We start from the raw sequence: 22,177 nt of genomic DNA, 5'->3' as shown, positions 1-22,177 counted from the left end.
GGGGGGCTAAAGAGCAAGGGATCACGTTTTCTGCCGCAGAAAGAATTGTTGTAGTCACCTGCTCAACCATCACATTGATGCTGCCATGTGGGGGAGATTCAATGGTGACAGCAGAGGTGAAAGTTTCCCAGTCCACCTGGCCATCTAGGCAGGCGTCCGTAAGCCTGGTGCTGGGGCAGTGACAGGAAGACGGGAAAATGGTCACTACCACACATGTCATCACGTGCTCTCCAGGGGATAGACGGGAAAAGTCCTTGGCTGCAAATTGATACATCAATGGCTGATTAACTACCATGAGCCACACTGAAATGTGTGGCGACCCATTATTTAAGAGGCAGAAGTCGAACTGAGACAGTAAAGTTTCGACATTCTGCCTCTGCCAGTAAGCACAGTGCCGCTCCACAAGGGGTTACAGGCATTAAAATCTCCCAAAAGTAGGAAAGGTTTAGGGAGTTGATCAATCAGTGCAGCTAATACATTCAGGGGTACTGCACCATATGGAGGAAGATATACATTGAGACAGTTATTTCCTGTGTCGTCCTTATTCTGATAGCCACAGCTTCAAGAGGGGTTTCAAGGGGCACAGTTTCACTACAGACTGAGTTTAGGACATAAACCAAACTCCACCTGACACTCTGTTATAGTCACTACAGTTGCTTATAGCCACGGAGGGCAGGGGTCCTCAATGCCGGGAACCAGGTTTCCTGGAGGGCAATACAGAAAGTAGGTGTAAAGCTTAACAGTTGCCGTAGCCCAGCCAGGCGGTGGAAAAAACCACTGCAATTCCATTGGAGGATGACGTCATCGTGAGACTGGGAAGGCATGGAACATTCAATGAGGCAGTTTACACCTCAGGGTCGCCTGTTGCCACCAACGTATTGCCTGAGCAGGCTATATCCATTGTGTCTGAGGGTCTGGCGAGATCTAGCTCCTCAGTGGACGCCAGAATCTCCACCTCATCCTCAGACACACAGCTTGTAGGTAGTAGTGGTGTGGGTGCCACTGCAATTTCCTCGGTCTTGGGGATCTTTGTTTTGGATTTCTCTCCCTGCTCCTCGGGTTTCCCTGGCTGGGAGGACTTCACTGATTCAGTCTCTGGGACTAAGGATGAGTGTGAAGCCCAGCTGCTTTTGGACTCTTCAGCCACTGGCGGGTGTCATCTTTCCCACTAGCAGAAACCTGGGAAGGGAGTGACCCAAGAGACCCCTTCCTAGTGAGAGCCGAAGACGACTTATGCCTCTCCGGCACAGAAGTGGGGACTGATATCCCGATGGTTAGGGGGGATGTTGCTCCTGAAGTGGGTGGTGCAGGAGCAACAGGGAGGGAAGGGCCCACCACCATCAAGGGGGCAGGTGTAGTCTTCTGGCTCTGAGAGGTGACTGGGTTTGGGGGAGCTGATGGGGTTAGAACTGTCGTAGTGGCAGCGTAAGACGATGTCATACGTACAGGATGTATGATGTTCAAATTTCTTCTTAGCCTCAGTGTAGGTCAGTTGGTCCAGGGTCTTGTACTCCAAAATTTTCCTTTCTTTCTGAAGAATCCTGCACTCGGACGAGCAAGGCAAATGCTCTCCGCAGTTGACACAGATGGGAGTCGGAGTACATGGAGTATTGGGATGTGATGGGCTTCTACAATCTCAACATGTGACACTGGAAGTAGATTGGGAAGACATATGGCCGAACCTCCAGCATTTAAAGCACCATATTGAGGGAGGGACATACATCACAGTGGTAGGCAATCACCTTGACCACCTCGGGTCATGTACCACCCTCGAAGGCCAAGATGAAGGCACCGGTGGACCCGCCGAAGGAAATGTACACCACGCTGGTCTAAATTGGGGCACAGCTCATCGTCAAACCGCAAAAGAAGGTCCCTGTGAAATATGATACCCTGGACCACAATTAAGATCTTATGGGGCATCATGGTTACAGAAACATCCCCCAGCTTGTCACAAGCGAGTAATGCCCGAGACTGGGCAGAGGATGCCGTTTTGATCAAGACTGATCCAGATCTCATTTTCGACAAGCCCTCCACCTCCCCATATGTGTCTTCTAAATGGTCAACAAAAAACTGAGGCTTTGTTGTCATCAAAGATACCCCATCAGCTCTCAAGCCTACAAGGTACCGGAGCAAATAAGAGCCGCTGCCATCCTTAGCCTGACGTTTCTCCAATGGTATGCCAGGGAGGGGAACTATTTGGGGTCGTACTTCTGTGTGTTGAACTGAGCCCGTGACCGTTTAGAGACTGCTGGTGTTCGACCACCAGCAAGAGATAATTTACTACACTTCATCGCATATCATTTGCCCTGATGCCACCCACTCCGACCCATGAGCCACCCACTCCGACCCATGAGCACCACCCAGCTGCAGCAAAGGCCACCTGGCAGGATAGCCATTGCTGGAGTCCCAATGCCCCAGGGTGACCAGCATCTACCCCTCAGCATACGTGGTAAGTTAATGGTGCAGACATCAGCAGAGCGATCCCTGTATGGTCATGGGGCTACAATCAACAGGGTATATGTTGGTCCCACCACAACGGACTGGCTACTGTACTGGATATCAGGTGCAAGCAAGCAAGTCCATTATCATCATCAGCATAGAAAATGATGCTGCCCAGTTGATGAAAAAATACGCAGCCGAGGATGACCTTGCCCAACAGTTGGAGAATGAGCAGAAGTGCAGATCCACAGTGATGAAGGATGTGATAGATCTCTGCGCATGATGGACACGATGCACCATGTAAGGCACCCTTCCCCAATTGGCTCGCTCTTCGTGAAAACTTCGAAAAATGGAGGTCAAACCCTACAGGGGACCATCACATAAAGGCCAAAACGCGCAAGACCCCTTTTAGTCGGCTCTTACGACAGGCAGGAATACCTCGGTTCTAATCTAACCCCAGAACTGCAGGGGGAGGGGGGGGGGGGGGGCAGAACTGTGGTCGTCAAACTTTTCTTGCTCAAGGGTCAATATTGACACCGCAGGACGGCACATCTGGCCGCATATACACAATGATCCAGAAGTAGTGGTTTATGCAGTACGCAATGTCATACCTGGCCATGAAAAACCACGCAAAAGATTTTCATATTCTCTTGCTCGCTATATGCACACTATTAGTGCTAGAGAAAAAAAATGAACAGGACCTTTTTGTACGAATTTTAATTTAGTTGCATTTTGTTCTGGAATATGTTTTTGGTAGGGGCCCTAGTTTTCGAGTTACTCAAGAAAAACCTATGAAAGTTACCTTCAAACACACCCCCACACATACACTCGGCACCCACTAGCCAGAATTTCTAGAATGTTTCCAGAGTGAGATTTTCACTCTACAGCAGAATGTGCACTGATATGAAACCTTCTGGCAGATTAAAACTGCATGCCGGACCGAGACTCGAATTCGGGACCTTTGCCTTTCCTGACCAAAGTTCGCAGGTGAACTTCTGTGAAATTTGGAAGGTAGGAAACGAGATACTAGCAGAAGTAAAACTGTGAGGACAGGGCATGAGTCGTGCTTGGGTAGCTCAGATGGTAGAGCAGTTGCCCGCGAAGGCCCCTTGTTCGAGTCTCGGTCCAGCACACAGTTTTAATCTGCCAGGAAATTTCTAGTATGTTGTTAGTGGCACACCCTAGGACCCACCATACAAAAGCACTTTTTTGGTCTTCTTCATTGACTGACCGTATTACGCCATCGGCTTAATCACACACTTACAATCTGTAAAACTGATGTCTGTGTAAATTTCACTGAACAATTTTGTGAATTTTAATAGCGTAAAATAAACAATCACATTGTCGTATCTGTCAGGCCTTCTGAATATGAAGCCACTGTGCTCGAAAGTATTAAATTTGGATAGAACTGTCAGTGTAATTACACTACGTGATCAAAAGTATCTCGATAACCTCAAAAACATATGTTTTCCATATTAGGTGCATTGTGCTGCCACCTACTGCCAGGTACCCCGTATCAGCGACCTCCATATGCTGTTGTATTGCCATGTATATCCTTCAGTATTCTACAATACACTGAATCAGTGCCGTATTTCTCAAGAGCCATTGGTGCAGATTTTGTTAAGACTAAGTGAAAATCTTTCAATCCCATTCATATGGATAGTGCTACAATCTCTTTCGCCTCATTAAGACTCAGTGTCTCTGATAAACAACTTACGACAACCCCAGAGTATCCTTTGTACACACTGTGTAGGATGTTAATAGTCATAGTTCTTTGGTACTGTCTTCTTTCTTGTAGTGTAGAATAATTATATCATTCTCTTCCACAACAGGAGTCTGATATCATTTTTTTTTAAGTTTCTTTGTATCATTCTGCTTCTAGCTTTGATCATTTCTATTTTACCATCATTTACCGGCACCCTTCCTATATACATACTTCCAAAAGTTTTATATAGCACACCTGGTGCGACTCCTGGATTGTCATATTATCATCATTAACTGCTAGCATTTCTCGACAGTCTCTTGACATATACAAATATTTATAGAAATTCTGGAGTGTTTGAGATAATTACAGGGCATGCATACTAAATAGAATTCACCATATGACTATGCATACTAAATAGAATTCACCATATGACTATGCACATTTAAAGCCTGACTAAAAACAACTACTTAGGATAAATAGTGCTATGCAAGACATAATCACCATTTGTATATACTGTGACAAATATGATTTTTACACCCAAAATAAATATCAGCAACACTACAATCACTTCTGCTTAAAAAGGTGAAAGGAAAGCTTAGATTTCTGTTGTAATGTCATGGTGTGTTGCACCTTACTTGGGCCATAGGCCTACCGATATTTACGTTTCACATCCTTTAGTGAGAAGATAATCTAGTTTATTTACAGAAGTTTTAGCCGCATATCTGCTAATATGTCAAGAACATGATTAGGCTTACACTGAAAAACAGACTTGAGAACTTGCGTACGTATAGCAGCAGTCTGAAGCAATGAAATAATCTGTCCATTACAATCTGGTACACGAAATTGAATAAACTCATAAATGAAGCAAAATAAACCATATTGAATTAGTAAATCAATAGGCAACACAAGTAGAGAGAGGCCCAATTTTTAACGCTACCATGTCCCATTATGTCATCGATGATTCACTGATTTTTAAAATAAAAATCTTGTTTGTCCAGCAAAACAAAACTGACGCGAGTAAACAATCTTACGTCTTATTCACAGACTGGTGCAAGGTGTAGCAAAATCTGAGCATACAGTCGAATAATTTCCGCTGACAGTTGTTTCAGTTGATGTTAGCAGCCTGTACTGACCAACTGGCAACAGCATTTTTAATAATGCTCTAGTAGTAATTTCTTCTTTATTATGTTATCCTCGCATACAGCAATCCCCATCAAGAAATGTGTATGAGAAAGTGATCAGAAGTAGGCTAGCTTTTATCACACATAAAACAAACAATGCTTATAAGCTTTGAAATTTCTACTGATGGACCAGATGGATACATCTGCAATCTTTAATTAAAATCATAATATAGGACACGATAAAGCATTCTCTTTTAATTTTTTTGAATTGTTGACAACAAATTCAAGCTCCATATAATGAAAATGCAAGTTCACAATAACAGTTGATTCGCCAGAACTATAGATATACGATAAATGACAATCGGACGTACTGAAACACCTAGACTTACCTTAATGCTACAGCTCAAAAGAAACAGCAATGAAAGAAAATTGCATCTCCATCTGATGGATACTTCTTGAAAGATTCTCATATTTTTCGTTCAGTCCCCTTAGGGTATGTATTGTTCTTCACGTAAGCAATACTGAAACTACTGTAAGATATTAAAGTCACGTCACAAAAAGATATTGGCTGTCATGACATCGTTTTGCAGTATTTAAAATCCAGGCCCGAGTGGGAGATCAACATAAAACTCTACCAGCACTGCCAGATCCACGTCAACAATGTACAACGAATGTAAGATCCGACAGACGATCACATCCTCACTCTGTACTCGGACGACCCACACGCAAACAAAACTTAAAAGCAACTACAGTATGGCTTGGACTACATACAACGTGAACAAAACAAACGCACTCACCGCCACAGACTGACAACTACGAGCACCAAAGATTCGGGACCAGAGATCATATAATCCAGAGATAACACATTTGTGCTTATTTTACAGACTCATTTATTCAGCTTTCGGGTCTATAAGGAGAAAAACATTAACAGTTAGTTAGCTGTCTAAAGTCAGGCACTGTAACTATATGAAAAAATATAACTAGGATTATTTACATGTATTTGTTCGGCATTGACACGACGAATATTTAAAAAAATAGATTACAACATATAATAAAACACTGAGCGTTATACAATAAAAAATACTTGCACAAAAAGACTGATTTTTTAAGCCAGTCAGTAGCATTGTCCGTGATTGTATGTATGTCCTCAAGTTCACAGCTACAGGTATCTGTACAATGTACATCGCAGCGAACACATGGGAACTTTAATTCCGGACAGCTCGCTGGTGTTTGCTTGTACTTACGAACAAGCGTTTACACTTTGAGCGAAAGAAAACACAATCGAAAGAGCACTGAGAGTGCGAACTTACGAGAACGCTGCGTTTTTTTAAACAGATATCATACGACAGAACGGAACCGTAGTGAAATAGCCACGTTGAAAAATAGTGATGCCCTGGTAGGATTGTTGTGTGTATGGCAGGTGCGCTGTTGGTGATGCAAAATCAAGGGAGCGAAGGAAAAGAAAAATACGGTTGTCTGACGCTTTACAGAAGCGTCGACTACATGGTGGTAGTGTGCTAACCACAATTATAGCTCGCAACTTCATTACTCGTATCTAAGAATTTCATGCTTATGTCGGTGAACTATTTTCGCTGGTTGGTTACAACAACTAAGAGAAAAAATGTAAAACAGGTCACCAACTACAGCAGAGCAAGCTCAGCTGAAGAAAGACTTGTGCTGCCCCGGTTTTTAGAAACTCGGTACAGTTACGCCAGGCTTAAAGTATGTATTGCGCATTTCAGCAACTGCTATATCTCATATAGCTCCTAAAGTATGAAGAGCAATGTGCGAAGCGCACAGGGTTTATGTTAAGGTAAATAATTTCAATAAATACGATTGCCGGTAATATAAATTAAAAGTATACAAATGACCTGCCATAAATGATAAAATATCTGTTTCTTTATGTAATAAAATCTGCTTCCCATTTGTTAGGCGGATAATGTGATGACAAAAACGCTTACATACACTTGCAGAATAGTGCAATAAGCCGTCGGTAATATACTACTGTATGAAACGTTATGTCCCCTATTACTGCTGTACAATTTCAATAAGTAGATATCAAGTCCAAAACAGTGAATTAATTACGTTTCCTCGCCAAAGAAGAGAATGGTCGCAGATTGTGAATGGCTTTGAAGAGCTGTGGACCTTCCCACACTGCCTTGGAGCTGTGGGTGGAAGGATCTGTTAAATTGGTATACCTGCCAATAGTGTAACTGAGTTTTACAATTATTCTTAGTGAAGTTCTAATAGCTGTTGTTGATGTAGAATATTGCTTTATGTATACAAATATGTTCCCAAGAATGCATATCAGATGATGGTGTTCTGAAAAATACATAATTTTGGAAGCAGGTTGATGCTAATGAGGTACTGCTAGCAGGGAGAAGAAGAATTGTGCCTTATACATTCGCAGGAGACCAAGGAAAAATTTGCTACACTTGAACATACATTAAAACTGTACCCTGCTTAATATACACAACACTCGATTGAACATGCATTCAGCTACATACCCAGCAGAGCTAGGAGGGTGGTAGAGAATTATTTCTACAATTTGCTAGTGTTTAGAAAACCTGTGCTTTTGGGTGCACATATATCTCTATTTTTAAGCAGCAGTCAAAGCTCAAGAAACTTTTACGGCCTGAGAAGAGCACCCAATGAAGAGGCTGAAAATGGAAGTGTGGTTCTTGGCAGCTGGCAGAAAGGCAATGAACACTATAGTTCACTTTCACCTATGAAATCTTTGCTTTGAAAATCTTCGAAGAAATGTGCAGAAATAAAAAAAGAATTTTCACTATTGACGTTGGACAGGTGTAGACTTGTTAAGTACAACACATTCCAATATAGCACAGTTTCCTAATACTGTTTCCCTTCCCAGTTAAATGTATTTTAATATGTCAAGAGATTATACCAATAGATCAAGGTATGCAAAACATAAATGTAGTGCAATAACAGAACCTCCAGTGTTGTAAATAACAAACTGTGTTATTGACACACCATATTTTAATCACAAGGGAATGCTTTGCATTAGCAGTCCTAGTTGCTGAAGGAGTGTTTCCCACAATATCACCCCAATTTTTAATTTAGCTTGAAAATATAATGAAGTATTTCAGGGTCCTTAAAACCTAAAAGGCAGCACTCAGCTTTGAATTCACTTAAAACATGAATGCCCAATTTCAGATTACTTTGTACTGAGAATTTTAGTAGTTTTGTTATCTTGCAATGTGATAACTTATGAGCTTTTAACTGCTAACCTGCTACATACTTTCTTTTCTGGGTGGCGTTCACCTGTAATGTACAATCATTGTCAAACATTTTTTATAGTTTGTTTTATGACTTATGGTGATTGTGCCATACGAGATAACACTGAATGTGTCTTAATTTAGGGAGGTAATAAATGGGCACAAAAAATTGAGCAAGCCAACATAGGCAGCTGCAGAAAAACACCATGTAACCTTGTATGCAGTTGAAAATACTGCCATGTTTGCTTGTTAATACTTAAACAAAAACATTTGTTTATTTTGATTGGGAGAATTTCACTACATTTATACATGGTCGCACCCAATGGGGTAAGATATAACAAGAGAAGCCATACATATACCAAGAACCTACATAGAAAATTCCGGATTCTGTTCCTGTTGCCTAAAAGTACACATATGCAAAGTATTGTCCCTGTACAGACCATGAAGATAATATTACAAGTATAAAAGATACCACAAACCTGGATAAACAGCCATTTGTCACCCCAGCTGGAAAGAAACAGGGATACACCTTGAAATACGGTACCAAAAATCCAAGTAAATTTTAGCTTCCAATGGGTTGACTTAAGACATAATTATGTTGAGGGCTGTGGAAGGTTACACACTTTTGTAGTTATTGTATGTGTGGGTTTCTCGTTTCTTAGGTAAGGGCACAGGATTGTATTGTGACCAGACCTGATCATAGCCAGCATGTTAATGTATCCAATAGGACAGCAGTTACATAAATAAAAAAAACTGTTAGTACAGCTTTATGGAATCTCTTACTCCTGAGCTGTTGCTTTTTCTAACATCGAATTTATCAAGCAGAAAAGACATGGCCTTAAAGTGGTATGCTTCTCCACCACCCATGCCTCAGCTGGTACTCTATTTCGTTCAGGTCTGAAAGAAAGGATCTTTTTCGCTTTCTCAGACATAATTAATAGTGTCTTAGCAATTGCTTGCCAAGATTTTTATTTTTAGAATTTTAAATTGCTGATTCTGCAAGCACCTTTAGGACCAATATTCTTCCATCGGAAGTTATAACAATCATCTGTGCCCTCCATTCCCAACAACAAGTTCCAATTTTGCACATGAAAAACAACTGACTATGAAAGCTAATGCTGTCTGTGCTCTTTATGTGAAAGTGAGCCCCAAAGTTGAGTGAATGTGAACGACCCTTCAAGATTTAAAGCCATGCATAGTGCACTCTATCGGGTGGTCCATCGATGATCAAGTCCACACTCACAATGAGGGATGTTTGAGAGGCCCTATGTTATCATCATCTTACATCTTCCTCTCCTCACACGGTTTAGGGCAGTCCATACTCTCCGCAAAAGGTTAAATCCCTCTATTGGTATGTTTGGATCATCAGCCAAATTTCTATTCTTGACTTTGCTTGTACAGCACAGTCTTTTCCATTCCTTTTCTGGATTGTATGGAAACACCATTTCACCTTGGATTCAAGAGGTTTTTTGGAGTCACTTGCTGGTGTATAGAAAGTTTTTTTTTATTACACTCTCTGAATAGTATCCGATTTCTTCTGATTTCAGGTGATGGTACATTTGTTAGGGTGTGGGTATAAGCATTCCAGATATTATTCTCATAGCATCTCTTAGTTAAGTATCGATTTTTGCTACGCGTACAAGTATGGCCCATATAGGCACACAGTACTTGACAATGCTATATACCAATTTCAATGCTGAAGTTCACAAAGTATTTGCTACACACCTCCAGGTTGTTCCAGTAAGTTTGGACTGGATAGTATTTCTAGATTTCAATTTTTGTTTTGTATCCTCTATACAGAATCTGCACATTGCATTCCGATCAAGCTTTACTCCAAGGTACCAATTAACAAGCTTCTAATTAAAAGCTACTTCAGTTTTGATTTTTTATAGCTGAATTCCTGCAGGAAAAAGAAAATTAATTTACAGGAAATTTACTTCTTGTAATGAAATTGGTTACTACAACGAGACATTAAGAAATTTAAATTATATTAAACCAAAAAGGTAAATGGCTTTGAGCTGTGCACAGCTTGCGTGTATCTCATTGATTGTTTGTCATCTTCTATTATGGTACTGTCGCCCCGTTTTCTTATTCCATTTACTGGGGTCACTAACTTCCTGCCTTACTTGCCCATGAGTGGTGCAGCGCGTATCAATAAGTGCACCATCATACCATCTCTGGAGCGACCAATAGTAGTTCCTGGTCGTTGTGTGTGTGGCAGTCAGTTCTGGACGGACGACCAGTGCAGTCAGACGCAGCAGCAGTGAAGTCGGGGATGGAGCACCGGTGAGGTGCCGACAGCCAGTGCTCACTGACCACTGGCAACACACATGAATTGTACAACAGAGGGAGATTGGAGCGGGATGACCGTTGGTTGGTCGACGTACATTTGATCCTTTCACTGTTTCCGGGCCTGGGCAGTTGGTTGGTTGCCATGGAGCAGCGAGGAAATCTATGTGGTGCATAGTTTGGCGGAGGCCACTGGCGGTGTCTACGCACGGTCGAAGTGTGTGGTGCTGTTCCCATTGCTACGAAGTCCATGGCTCATTGATCCTGGACACAAAAGTTGGGTTTTGACTGAATCTACCAGCAAGTCACAACTGTTCTCATTGTGTCATTTGGATTTCATTGTCGGCTGTTGGAACATTCCCGTGAGCAACAATGTGTGTTTTCAAGTTGGCAAATTTTAGCCACGCTCCGGTGGAGTTTAACTGTACTTGGTTATCTTGAATTGAAGTGCACCAGGGGAATCTTCTGCCTTGTGGCCATTAACGTTCCGGTTACCTGCCCTAGCCGTTTATGTAAATTTAGGCAGTGTATTTTCCTCATTGTGTTGTTGCTGTCCAGCATGGTGTGTAGTTTGACAGCTCAATGTATAATTGGTTGTGGGCGCCAGTACTTTCTTCGTTGTTCCATTGAACTCCCTGTTGTCTGCTGGTTGGGTGGAGCAGAAGTTATCTTGTCGGTGGGTCTATTGATTGTCTTGCCCTTAAGGCATGAGATTGTATGGCGTATTTTCTTGGCTATTTTAAAAGTTGTGTGTTCAAGTGTCACTGACAGCCACTTATTTTGGCCCCTTTCCACAATTCAAACTACCTGTCCTGTCCTGTGGGTTTAGCAGGGCATCAGACTTATACAGATTCCAAGTAGTAGTATTTTTTTATTATTGTTAATTATTATTATTCAATAAGATCATTGTTACATGTTCATCAAAAATGTCTAATAATTCTCTATTATTCCACTCATGAACACCACGCAGAAAAAACTTTCCAAGTGAGCTCTTATTTGCCGTATTTCGTTATGATGATTGTTTCTACCAATGTAGACTGGTGTCAATAAAATTAAATGATTAATAAATAAATAACTTTACAGCAGCAACAAAAATTATAATTATAATGTGTTATTTGATGATAATGTGTTGTCACAATCAGAGAATGTCCTAAGCCAGGATATAGGTGTAGATGTCGAATCAGAAAGATGCTGCTGCATATTATGAGGAATCACCCAGCCTTGAACTCTTAATGTTTGTGCTAACCCAAGTTAGGCTTCCTGGCCTAGATAAAAATACTGACTAATCTTAAACAATATTTCATGAATTACATTAATTTTAGTACGTTATGGTACCCACAATAATCTGATTAAACACATATTACGCACCTCCATCAGAGTGATGGAAATTTCAAAGAAAATCTTTTGACTTTGTCTAGAAATTATGTAATTTCTTTCTCGTTGAAGCCTACCAAACATATGCCATGTGTCGGAATGAATTAGCAGTTCCAAAAGTTTTCAGCTGACAGACTGAATTTTTACTTTATTTTCTGGATCGAAAACTATGTTGTGACCTCCTTGATCTGCCTAGCATAATCTATGCCTTGACTTGGGTAATCAAATGCTTTTCTTTTAAATAACTGTATCAGTTACGGCTGCCTCACACACTAGGCAATTCTTGTGTGTGATTGGCAACAATTAGTTTAACCAACCAGTGCCTAATGCTGCATAAATGACTCAGCACAAGACAGCGTAGAAACACTTCAGTATCCCAAGGTACTCCTTTGATAGATCAAAATATCTGAGTGCTTCCAAATACTTGAAACAATATAGGCTTACTAGAAATTAAAAAAAAGAGTTAAAGTAGGAATATACCCATATTATAATGATACTTTTGGCACAAGCAATGAAGAACCAGGTTCACGGATAGAAGAGGAGAATGGGTGGATAAATTACCTAAAAGAAAATATATCCTATGTATGGGTCATTCTGATAAAGAAGCTTAAAGCCGTGTAAGAGACAGTCAGAAGTGCCGAGCCAGGGATAGGAGTAATAGGGCTGACCGGGAGTTAGCTCAGGACTTAAAGACTCTGTGTCAAACCACTCAACTAATTGTATAGATTGAATACAGTTTTCATTTCCTGTGTGTTTGTTGGGCAAACACTACAGTTGTCCGAGTTTATTTGAAGAATTGTGAAACAATATAAAATTTATGAGTACAGTATCGGCTGTTGAGGAAAAACTTGTGAACATTTGATAGTTGAAAATAGGGCAGATCTTACCTTAAATGACATTGGCCATTGTTATTTAGGACAAACAAATGCAGAATCAGTGATTTTAACTTGTACAAATAGTTAATCAAATACTTTGCATGTGGCTGTAGGACACTCAACAGTAAGCTTATCAGCGTCCTCAATATTAGAAAGCTGTGTTCCCAAAAACACACATGGCAAGACTTCTGCCAAATTAAAAAAAAAGTTAATAAAAAACAAAGCATGAAAGTACATGGGGCATTCATTAAGACTGGGAAGGGCACAAAATTACCAGACATCGTCAACTGATTTTTACACTATGATACTCTTTTTCCTTAGCAAATTATGAAGAGAGAGAGTTGCAGAGAATCAGAAGAAAGCTTAATGAATTATCACCTATAAAACATAGAATGACAGACATTTCACAAAACCATCACTGTTCAGTAATTTCCAGACTGAAAAATGAGTTTATGGAATTCTGCCTACCGGGTACACGAAGTACACCATGTACTGTCCAAAGATCTGTCTTTTTACATCAGCCAAAATAATCACATAATCCTTGGCAGTTAAATGACCTTGCAGAGTAACCATAGGGCCCATGGAATATTGCAATATGGCAGCCCAAATCGTCACCGAACCTCCAACACATTTCACTCTTGGGCAGCAAGCAGTCTGCATCGAGGCTTTGGGATGGCATGCGCCAGACGTAAACTCGGCCAGAAGTTGGAAACGGTGTGAAACAAAGCTCATCCAACCAAAGTCAGCACCATGTTTTCCTGTTATGGGCATTTGCATCACACAAATAAACCACCCTGTGCATACAGTTTGTTGGATAGATACACAATGCCGGGAATGAAGTTACGCAGGTGGGCAGTGGGGTGTGTCAGATAGAGTGGATAGCGGGAGAGAAATGCGGGAGGCAAGAATAGTAGTTGGGGATGGGTAGCTAGCAGCTCAGGGTGAAGCGGGGGGGGGGGGGGGGGGGGTAGGGAGGGATTTCTGGTGTTCTGGGTATACAAGTGATACATTGGTACTGGGATTGCTGAGGTGCAGCACACAATGAAGATTATGTGGAGGTATTGATGAAGGAGGTGGTGGTGGTGGGGGGGGGGGGGGGGGGGGGAGTTGAGGAGAGGGTAAGGGGACAGCAGGTTAGTGATTGAGGTCAAGAGGATTACGGGAAAGGAAAAAGGTGTTGCAGAGGTTACTCCTACCTAGATAGTTCATAATAGTTGATGCTTGAGAGGGAAGGTTTCAGATGGCACAGATTGTGAAGCAGCCATTGATCTCAGCAGCATGATGTGCCCCTGTGTAATCAACTTCGTTCTAGGCCACTGTTTGGCAGTGGCCATTCATTCTGGTGGACAGGTGCAGTGACTGCAGCATATGTGGTACACGACATAGCTGCTTTCACAGGTGGGGATAGGACAAGCCAGATACAGGACTGGAGTAGGAAGTTTGGGGATAGTGAATTGGGCAGGTCTCGCAAGAGGGTCTTCCATGGGGATGTGACCCCTGTGGCAAGGGAAATCCAATCCCTTGCAACAGGTGTCATATCCCTGTGGAGTGTCCAGGTGCAAGACGTGCCAATTCTCCCGACCAGCACTTCTTACTCTTGTCACAGGGCTATTCTATGCTGTCAAAGTCAGAGCCACGTCATTAAGCAGCCAGTTTATGTACGAACTCGCTTCAGTCACTGCACAGCTTTGTATGTCAGCACGACAAACACCAGAATGAATGGCCACAGCCGGACTGTGGCCAAGAACAAAATTGACCATCCACTGGCACAACATGCTCAAGTTCAAAGGCTGGTTCATAAAATTTGTGCCATCTGCATCCTTCCACAAAATGCCAGCTTTTCTGATTTACATAGATGGGAGTTATCCTTGCAACACACCCTCCACTTCCATAATTCTCCTTTTCTCCATCTCGACTAACCCACAGTACTCACATCCCATTCCCTGTCCTGTCACCCTCTTATAAAGCACACTATCTTCATTGTTCGCCACACTTTGCCAGCTCCAGTTCCTGTGTATCACTTGCTTAGCTTGTACACTTACCACCCCTCCCTTCCTAGGCAGCCCATGTGTTCCCTCCCTCCAAGCTACCCATCCTCAACCCTTTAGTAATGTCAGTTCTGCTTTCAGAGCATCAGTGTCACTTTGAACTAAGAACACGAATAATTTTGTATTTATAACTTAGTGCGGTTGTTAATTGCATATTTTCGTCACATAGTCGAGGCATGTCCACTGAATATAGTCATGTATAAATTTCAGAAACGTTTGCGCACTTCTTGTGGAAGCAAAAGTTGCACTTAATGCACCGAATTCCTTTGACTACACGTTTTCTACACTTTCTGCACGAAGAACAATTTAATTTCAACTGATTTTGGAGCTATCACCACATGATCCTGCCGGCGCCATCTTTCCAGATGATGAAAGGCATGTGGCTGTGGGACATCGTGAATTGGAACAGCACTATAACAGACAGAATTCGAAAATATTAACCTCTCTAAAAGTGCAGCTACATTATCAGACCCCCAGAAAAAATGCAATTAAAGGTAATTCTTACTTCACACAGGTAGCAGAAAACTTCATACAACAAAAACCCTAACTCTGAAATCGACTTTCGACCTGGAATCAGGACGCATCAATTGCATACACACCCAAATAACGTCAAACTCAAGAAAACGCTCCATATAAGTGCAACAGAAATCTAAAAGGGGTTTTTATCACCATGGGAACAAATTAGCTTCAAAACAACAGCGAGGCAGAAATTGTAAACCACACAAGGAATCTCATCTGAACAGCCACAAGATGAATGTCGATCGAAAAGTCTTATCTTCCTACATCACATTAGAGAGAAAGAAATGCTAAGCACAATTAAGGAACTCAAATCAAAACACTCCTTTGGTATAAGCAGTATCCCTAACTTTGTTATAAAGAATTGTGCTGCCTTCACACCAAGCGTCTATTTGACACCTGAAACCGTCCACTGTCAGTGGGTGTGTTACCACAAAATAGATAAAAACAACAGTATCTAACTACAGGGAAAAATTACTTTTATCTGGCTTCCCCAAAATAATGGATAAAAATCTACTACAAGAAATCAAAAAAACTTTGTAGAAAAATAAAACCAGACAAGTGCAAGTACGACTTGTGCTCTGAGAGTTCCAAACAAACAATTATGTATAATGATAACAGCAATAATTTAGTATGGCTCAATGGTCTGCGAAACGTCTTTCTATTAAGCACCACTTTGGCAACTAGCCTGTCCCTATGCTGCACCACTTATCCAACCGAGAAAAGGGGGACTTACAGAATCTGAAACACGTATCGTTTCTGGCCACTCTTCATCATTGAGAGGTGAAGGCTAGGTTAAAGCAAAGACCGAAAATTTCACAGTCTGATCGAGATTCAATTCTGCAGTTCCCAGTTATGCACTTTACTGCTAGTCCACCAGGGCTGACATCTATATGGAAAGTTCATCTATAGGTTTTTAGGAGTGAGGTTGTATCAAAATGTGTGAGACAGTTGTATCTTTCAATTGCATTCACTTAGACGCCTAAATTATTTCCACTCCTGAAAAAATTGTACTTTGCCAAAGCACAATTTCAATACATTACAATGTAATACTCTAGGAAAGCTCAACTGCTTGCAAAAGTTGTTTCACAGCCCAAAAGAGAATTGTACAAGCTATGGAAAGTGGATCTCCCAGAATCTAATGTAAGTACTTCCATTGCCTTGCTGATACATTTTTCAGGAAATAATTTTCATTAGGACAATTTTTGATGAAAAGTACCAGCTTACAGTTACAAAACAGGGTATTAACTCACCTAACACCAAAAGAAACAAGGACATACATGTCCAGCATTCAAATATAGCACTAAAATCAAATGGGCCATTCCAACAAGAAAAGCTGTACAACAAACTATCTTGTGACATCAAAATGATCAAACAATTTTCAGCACTTGAAACAGCTGTTCATGACTACCTGCCTTAGAAGCATTTTTATGGTGTAGGTGAGTCTCTAACAGGTTAAAAACTGAAATGTGTGCATCATGATTGTAATAGTACTGGGTGGTTATTATAAAAGTGCAGCTACACAGGTCCAGTGTGGGCTGTAATCATCTTAATGACAGTGAAACTTCATAGATATTTTAATGCATTAATGTAGGACTGATTTACGCTGCAAAAATTTTGTTCCCATTTTGGCAATCAGGTGCAAATCTGGTGCTCTGAATGCAAGTAGACATATAGAAATGTTTCCACATGTAAAGGATTAGGAATGGACATCAGCAGAAAAGGTCAAACGTGAGAATGGCATAATGTTGATTTTATTATTAAGTGTCACTTATTATGTTCAATACGAGCAATGTTTCCATGCTTTGGAATTTGAATTATTACAACCTTCTTTGAACATCAAAAGCTATACATAGAAGTGGACGTAATCATGTAGTTTCCCTCTCTTTCAGCCGCCGCAGTGCTAATGTAACATGGCCACAACGGTTATGTCACAAGGGCAGGTAAGTGAATCATCCCGACTGTAGTCCCATTATTACTTCAAAGGCTGTTGCCTCTTTTCACGGACCATATGTTAGTCTGTCCTATCCACAAATACCCCTCCAATGTGACTGCATCTATGGTGGGGCTTTCTGTATGGTTGTGGCAAAATAAATGGTTTGTAGGAGTTTTAATACACAGCTTGTATATACCATATCATTCAGCAGCAAAGCTGTAATTTAGTGCAATTACTAGTGCATCAAAACTTAATCTGAATAATTTTCAAAATCAGAAAATTTAATGTGACTGGGAGAAAAAGATTAACTTCAAAGGTAATGTTTAAGTTATTACCTTTAATAGTTCCTTCTTGTAGCACGAAGTTGAAAAAACAAACTTTTGAACATGCTTAAATAAACTGCAGCACTCTTAATTCTCCGAGTACTGAATGTCCGAATATCGCACATTATGAACTAGTTACCACAGAGCTTTATCACTGCACTTCTATAGGGTTAAATGCAAAAAATGTAAGAAGTGAGTTCAGGCACTGAGCAGTTGGTGGATACAAATGAGATTTAAAATGCAGCTAACCTTTCAAACAACGCTTCACAAACATTGGGCAGAATTATTGTGTGTTACAAATGTATTTACAGTCAGCAACTGCAAACACTGCAGTAGTCTTTGAAGATTTTCCTTGTCAACAGGGCCACTGGATTTTGTATCACAGTGTGATCACATAATTCATTGTCATCAGTGTGATTCCAAATCATCTTTAAGTATACCTAACCCCAACAAAACCTCTTGTGAGATTTCAGTTTCTCACATTAGTGACGGGAATTTGCTATTTGTTATTTTTTTCCATTGACCTCTTGGTTTAGTCCAAATTTTAGAGATGGCTGTGTTTCTTGCTTGTACCCTGCTGGCAGTTTTTTTCTCAGAAGTGCCATATGTGTGAATGGGAAGTTGTTTGAATTATTCTTTTACTTTGTCAGTAAGGTGCCCACATTTGGACATTGTACCAGGGCCTTCATACACACATTGCAGTAACATTGTTACCAACTTCCAATTGATAGGCCAAAAGTTACATCATTTGATCCTACAGCTTTGTAGCTCTTACTTTCAGTTTAAATAGTCACTTATAAGTTTTGCTTCTCACATCTTTGATGGAATGAATGTCTGGGCATTTTTTTTGCACATTTCCAGTTTAAGGTACGTAACTAACTGAAAGATTCCCAGTTGCAATGTGGCCCTGAGTCCACATTAAACTGTAGACTATTCTACAATTGTTTGGGAAACTAAGATCAAAGGTTAGAGGAAGGCTGGAGCATACCACCTCCAATAGCAAGCCTAATAAGTACTGTGGTGCTCAAACTCTCCTGGTAGAGGACAACTTAATCTTACTAACTAAAAATAAGAAACAATGAAAAGAATCAATTTTTGACAAGCTGCCACTCAGTGAGTAAAAATAAGAAACACCAGGCAGAGTAAATAAATAGCTTTTCTTTATTTTTTAAGAAAGTTTTTTTAAGTATAAATATTGACAGTTGTTAATACTTCAAAAATACAATTTTTTACTAATAAAAAACTAACTCTAACCCAATTACATTAGCCACCAATTACAGCACCAAACTCTGAAACCGTCTAAAAATTTGTATAAAATTACAAGATTATGTTTGCCATCATTTGTGCACTTATCTTCCAGATTCATGCTTTTCCATACACTGAATGTGAGAAACCATTACGAGGTATAAATGCAATTAACTTGTGAAAAAAAGATACGAAATCTGAATCACTCAGATTTTAAAAATAACTATTTTACTTGTTTCTAAAGCTTTTCATAGAAAAGGTATTTGTCAGTCTATAATGATGATGGAATGAAACCATGAGAGCTAACTATAAAATTAAAAAATGAATATGAAGACTAGATGAAACAGAAGATATACGACTTACCTACTTCTCAAATAAGAGGGTACGCAGCAGCAAAACGCATACACGCAAACAGTAAGCTGTTACCTTGACATAACAACATAGCAGACAAGCATTAACTAGCAGTAGAAGCCAAGACGCAACTGTTGGTAGGATGGAACAGCATAATTACTTTAAAGTCCAAAATTCTTCTCTTACACCATGATTTGGTGTGATTATTCCTTTTCTTCCCAACATTTTTGTAGTACTATTCAGCTAGCTTATATAACTATCATGTTAAGAAGAAACACTTTGAATAGCTGAAATGTGTCACTGATGCTGCATTTGTTCCTTTATGGCAGATGATGATAGTAATAATAAAAATACTAAAATTGTTCCATTCCTTCATCACAATAGAATCACATTTCATATGAAAGTTAACTGACAATAATGGTAACTATGGTTTCAGGGTATAAATACAATAAATATTAAACCAGTTTCTGCCTTAGTCTTCTTCAGGCTCACGATAACCATCACTGTACTGTACTTTTCCTGCCATTTCCATAACTGCACGAGCTTCTGTTTGTGTGTCTAGAACACTTCGCCCTTTGGACTCTTCTTCCACTTCTGGTTCTGGGCCTACTCCCCAGGCTTCTACGTGCTCTATTTGAAAGCATTTTTGAGCAGAGAGCATATGATAATTTCTGTAAGTTGTGCATGTTTCACTACAGTGACCACTTCCAAATTCAGCATCAAGCCAAAATCCAAAATAATTATGTTGTCCACCCATTCCCTGAAAAATTAAAAGTAATTTCATAGAAACAAAAAATTGGGATAAGTATTTCTAGTTAGCTAACAACAACTACATACAGAAATTTAATAAAAATTAGCATTTTGATGTCAAATTTTTAAGTGTAACCTTTACAGAGAAAGAATACAACACTAAACTTGGAAGAGCGCTGAAAATTTTTTTTCACAGTTTGGAGTTTCTAATATATACCATATTGTATGTATTTTAAACTTGGAAAAGAGCTTTGCATATATACAAATCAGTTCCAAAGTAACAGTCTAGGGAGTGTGTCTAAGAATGGATCTGACATTTGTTGATTCATTATTATAAGATACAGTGCACTGACAAGTAACCATTGATTTCTATTGTGTGCATATTAATCATTCATGAAGTTTTTGTTACAACTTAACTGTGGATTATAACTTTATTTTGAATTAGACTGAATTTGATATGAATCTTATAGAGGACAAACAGATATTTAAAAACTTTCAACATTCGTACAACGTAGGGTTCTAATCATAATGTGCACAGAACATTTGTTGAAAATCATTCAACAGTAGTACACTGAAAAGATGTGCACCAACATTCACCTTCTGTAGAAAGTGAAGTTTGTTGTATGTTAAACAAATACATATAATCATGCTGGTCTATCCTTGGGGTGGCTTTGACACTAGTAACATTCACTAGAAAATATGAAGGAAAAATATACCTAAAAACAAAGATGATGTGACTTACCAAATGAAAGTGCTGGCAGGTCGACAGACACACAAACGAACACAAACATACACACAAAATTTAAGCTTTCGCAACAAACTGTTGCCTCATCAGGAAAGAGGGAAGGAGAGGGAAAGACGAAAGGATGTGGGTTTTAAGGGAGAGGGTAAGGAGTCATTCCAGTCCCGGGAGTGGAAAGACTTACCTTATGGGGAAAAAAGGACGGGTATACACTCGCACACACACACACACACACACACACACACACACACACACACATATCCATCCACACATATACAGACACAAGCAGACATATTTAAAGACAAAGAGTTTGGGCAGAGATGTCAGTCGAGGCAGAAGTGCAGAGGCAAAGATGTTGATGAATGACAGGTGAGGTATGAGTGGCGGAAATTTGAAATTAGCGGAGATTGAGGCCTGGTGGATAACGGGAAGAGAGGATATATCCTTACCCAATCCGTTACCCCCAGAAACCATCCTTGTAACCATTGATGCCACTTCCTTATACACAAATATCCCGCACGTCCAGGGCCTCGCTGCGATGGAGCACTTCCTTTCACGCCGATCACCTGCCACCCTACCTAAAACCTCTTTCCTCATTACCTTAGCCAGCTCCATCCTGACCCACAACTTCTTCACTTTTGAAGACCAGACATACCAACAATTAAAGGGAACAGCCATGGGTACCAGGATGGCCCCCTCGTACGCCAACCTATTCATGGGTCGCCTAGAGGAAGCCTTCTTGGTTACCCAGGCCTGCCAACCCAAAGTTTGGTACAGATTTATTGATGACATCTTCATGATCTGGACTCACAGTGAAGAAGAACTCCAGAATTTCCTCTCCAACCTCAACTCCTTTGGTTCCATCAGATTCACCTGGTCCTACTCCAAATCCCATGCCACTTTCCTTGATGTTGACCTTCACCTGTCCAATGGCCAGCTTCACACGTCCGTCCACATCAAACCCACCAACAAGCAACAGTACCTCCATTACGACAGCTGCCACCCATTCCACAACAAACGGTCCCTTCCCTACAGCCTAGGTCTTCGAGGCAAACGAATCTGCTCCAGTCCGGAATCCCTGAAGCATTACACCAACAACCTGACAACAGCTTTCGCATCCCGTAACTACCCTCCCGACCTGGTACAGAAGCAAATAACCAGAGCCACTTCCTCATCCTCTCAAACCCAGAACCTCCCACAGAAGAACCACAAAAGTGCCCCACTTGT

General features: G+C 40.5%; 3 protein-coding genes across 10 annotated transcripts in view; 1 reads left to right on the top strand and 2 right to left on the bottom strand.

Moving 5' to 3' along the window:
• The window catches only part of LOC126175085 (tyrosine-protein phosphatase 10D), a 337,665-nt gene extending 331,604 nt beyond the window's left edge, over positions 1 to 6,061 (bottom strand). For 2 of the 3 annotated variants that reach the window (XM_049921622.1, XM_049921623.1), the window contains exon 1: positions 5,655 to 6,061. In XM_049921622.1, the coding sequence (XP_049777579.1) occupies positions 5,655 to 5,735 (81 nt within the window). In that variant the 5' untranslated portion in view covers positions 5,736 to 6,061. The remainder of the gene's footprint in view (positions 1 to 5,654) is intronic. The other variant, XM_049921624.1, reaches the window with a different exon arrangement.
• Positions 6,062 to 6,448: 387 nt separating this feature from the next.
• Positions 6,449 to 22,177, top strand: part of LOC126175081 (uncharacterized) — a 105,439-nt gene continuing 89,710 nt past the window's right edge. Inside the window, exon 1 of the mRNA XM_049921615.1 lies at positions 6,449 to 7,078. Within this exon, the coding sequence (XP_049777572.1) occupies positions 7,049 to 7,078 (30 nt within the window). The 5' untranslated portion in view covers positions 6,449 to 7,048. The remainder of the gene's footprint in view (positions 7,079 to 22,177) is intronic.
• Positions 19,006 to 22,177, bottom strand: part of LOC126175083 (MTOR-associated protein MEAK7-like) — a 56,806-nt gene continuing 53,634 nt past the window's right edge. For 4 of the 6 annotated variants that reach the window (XM_049921618.1, XM_049921620.1, XM_049921619.1 and 1 more), the window contains one exon: positions 19,006 to 20,218. In XM_049921618.1, coding sequence (XP_049777575.1) covers positions 19,931 to 20,218 — 288 coding nt within the window. In that variant the 3' untranslated portion in view covers positions 19,006 to 19,930. The remainder of the gene's footprint in view (positions 20,219 to 22,177) is intronic. The other 2 variants (XR_007535519.1, XR_007535520.1) reach the window with 1 other exon arrangement.

The sequence above is a fragment of the Schistocerca cancellata genome, chromosome 3 (genome assembly GCF_023864275.1).
Source record: "Schistocerca cancellata isolate TAMUIC-IGC-003103 chromosome 3, iqSchCanc2.1, whole genome shotgun sequence".
Classification (NCBI taxonomy): domain Eukaryota; kingdom Metazoa; phylum Arthropoda; class Insecta; order Orthoptera; family Acrididae; genus Schistocerca; species Schistocerca cancellata.
The sequence above is the reverse complement of the archived record's forward strand: the minus strand, read 5'-3'. Positions and strand labels throughout refer to the sequence as shown.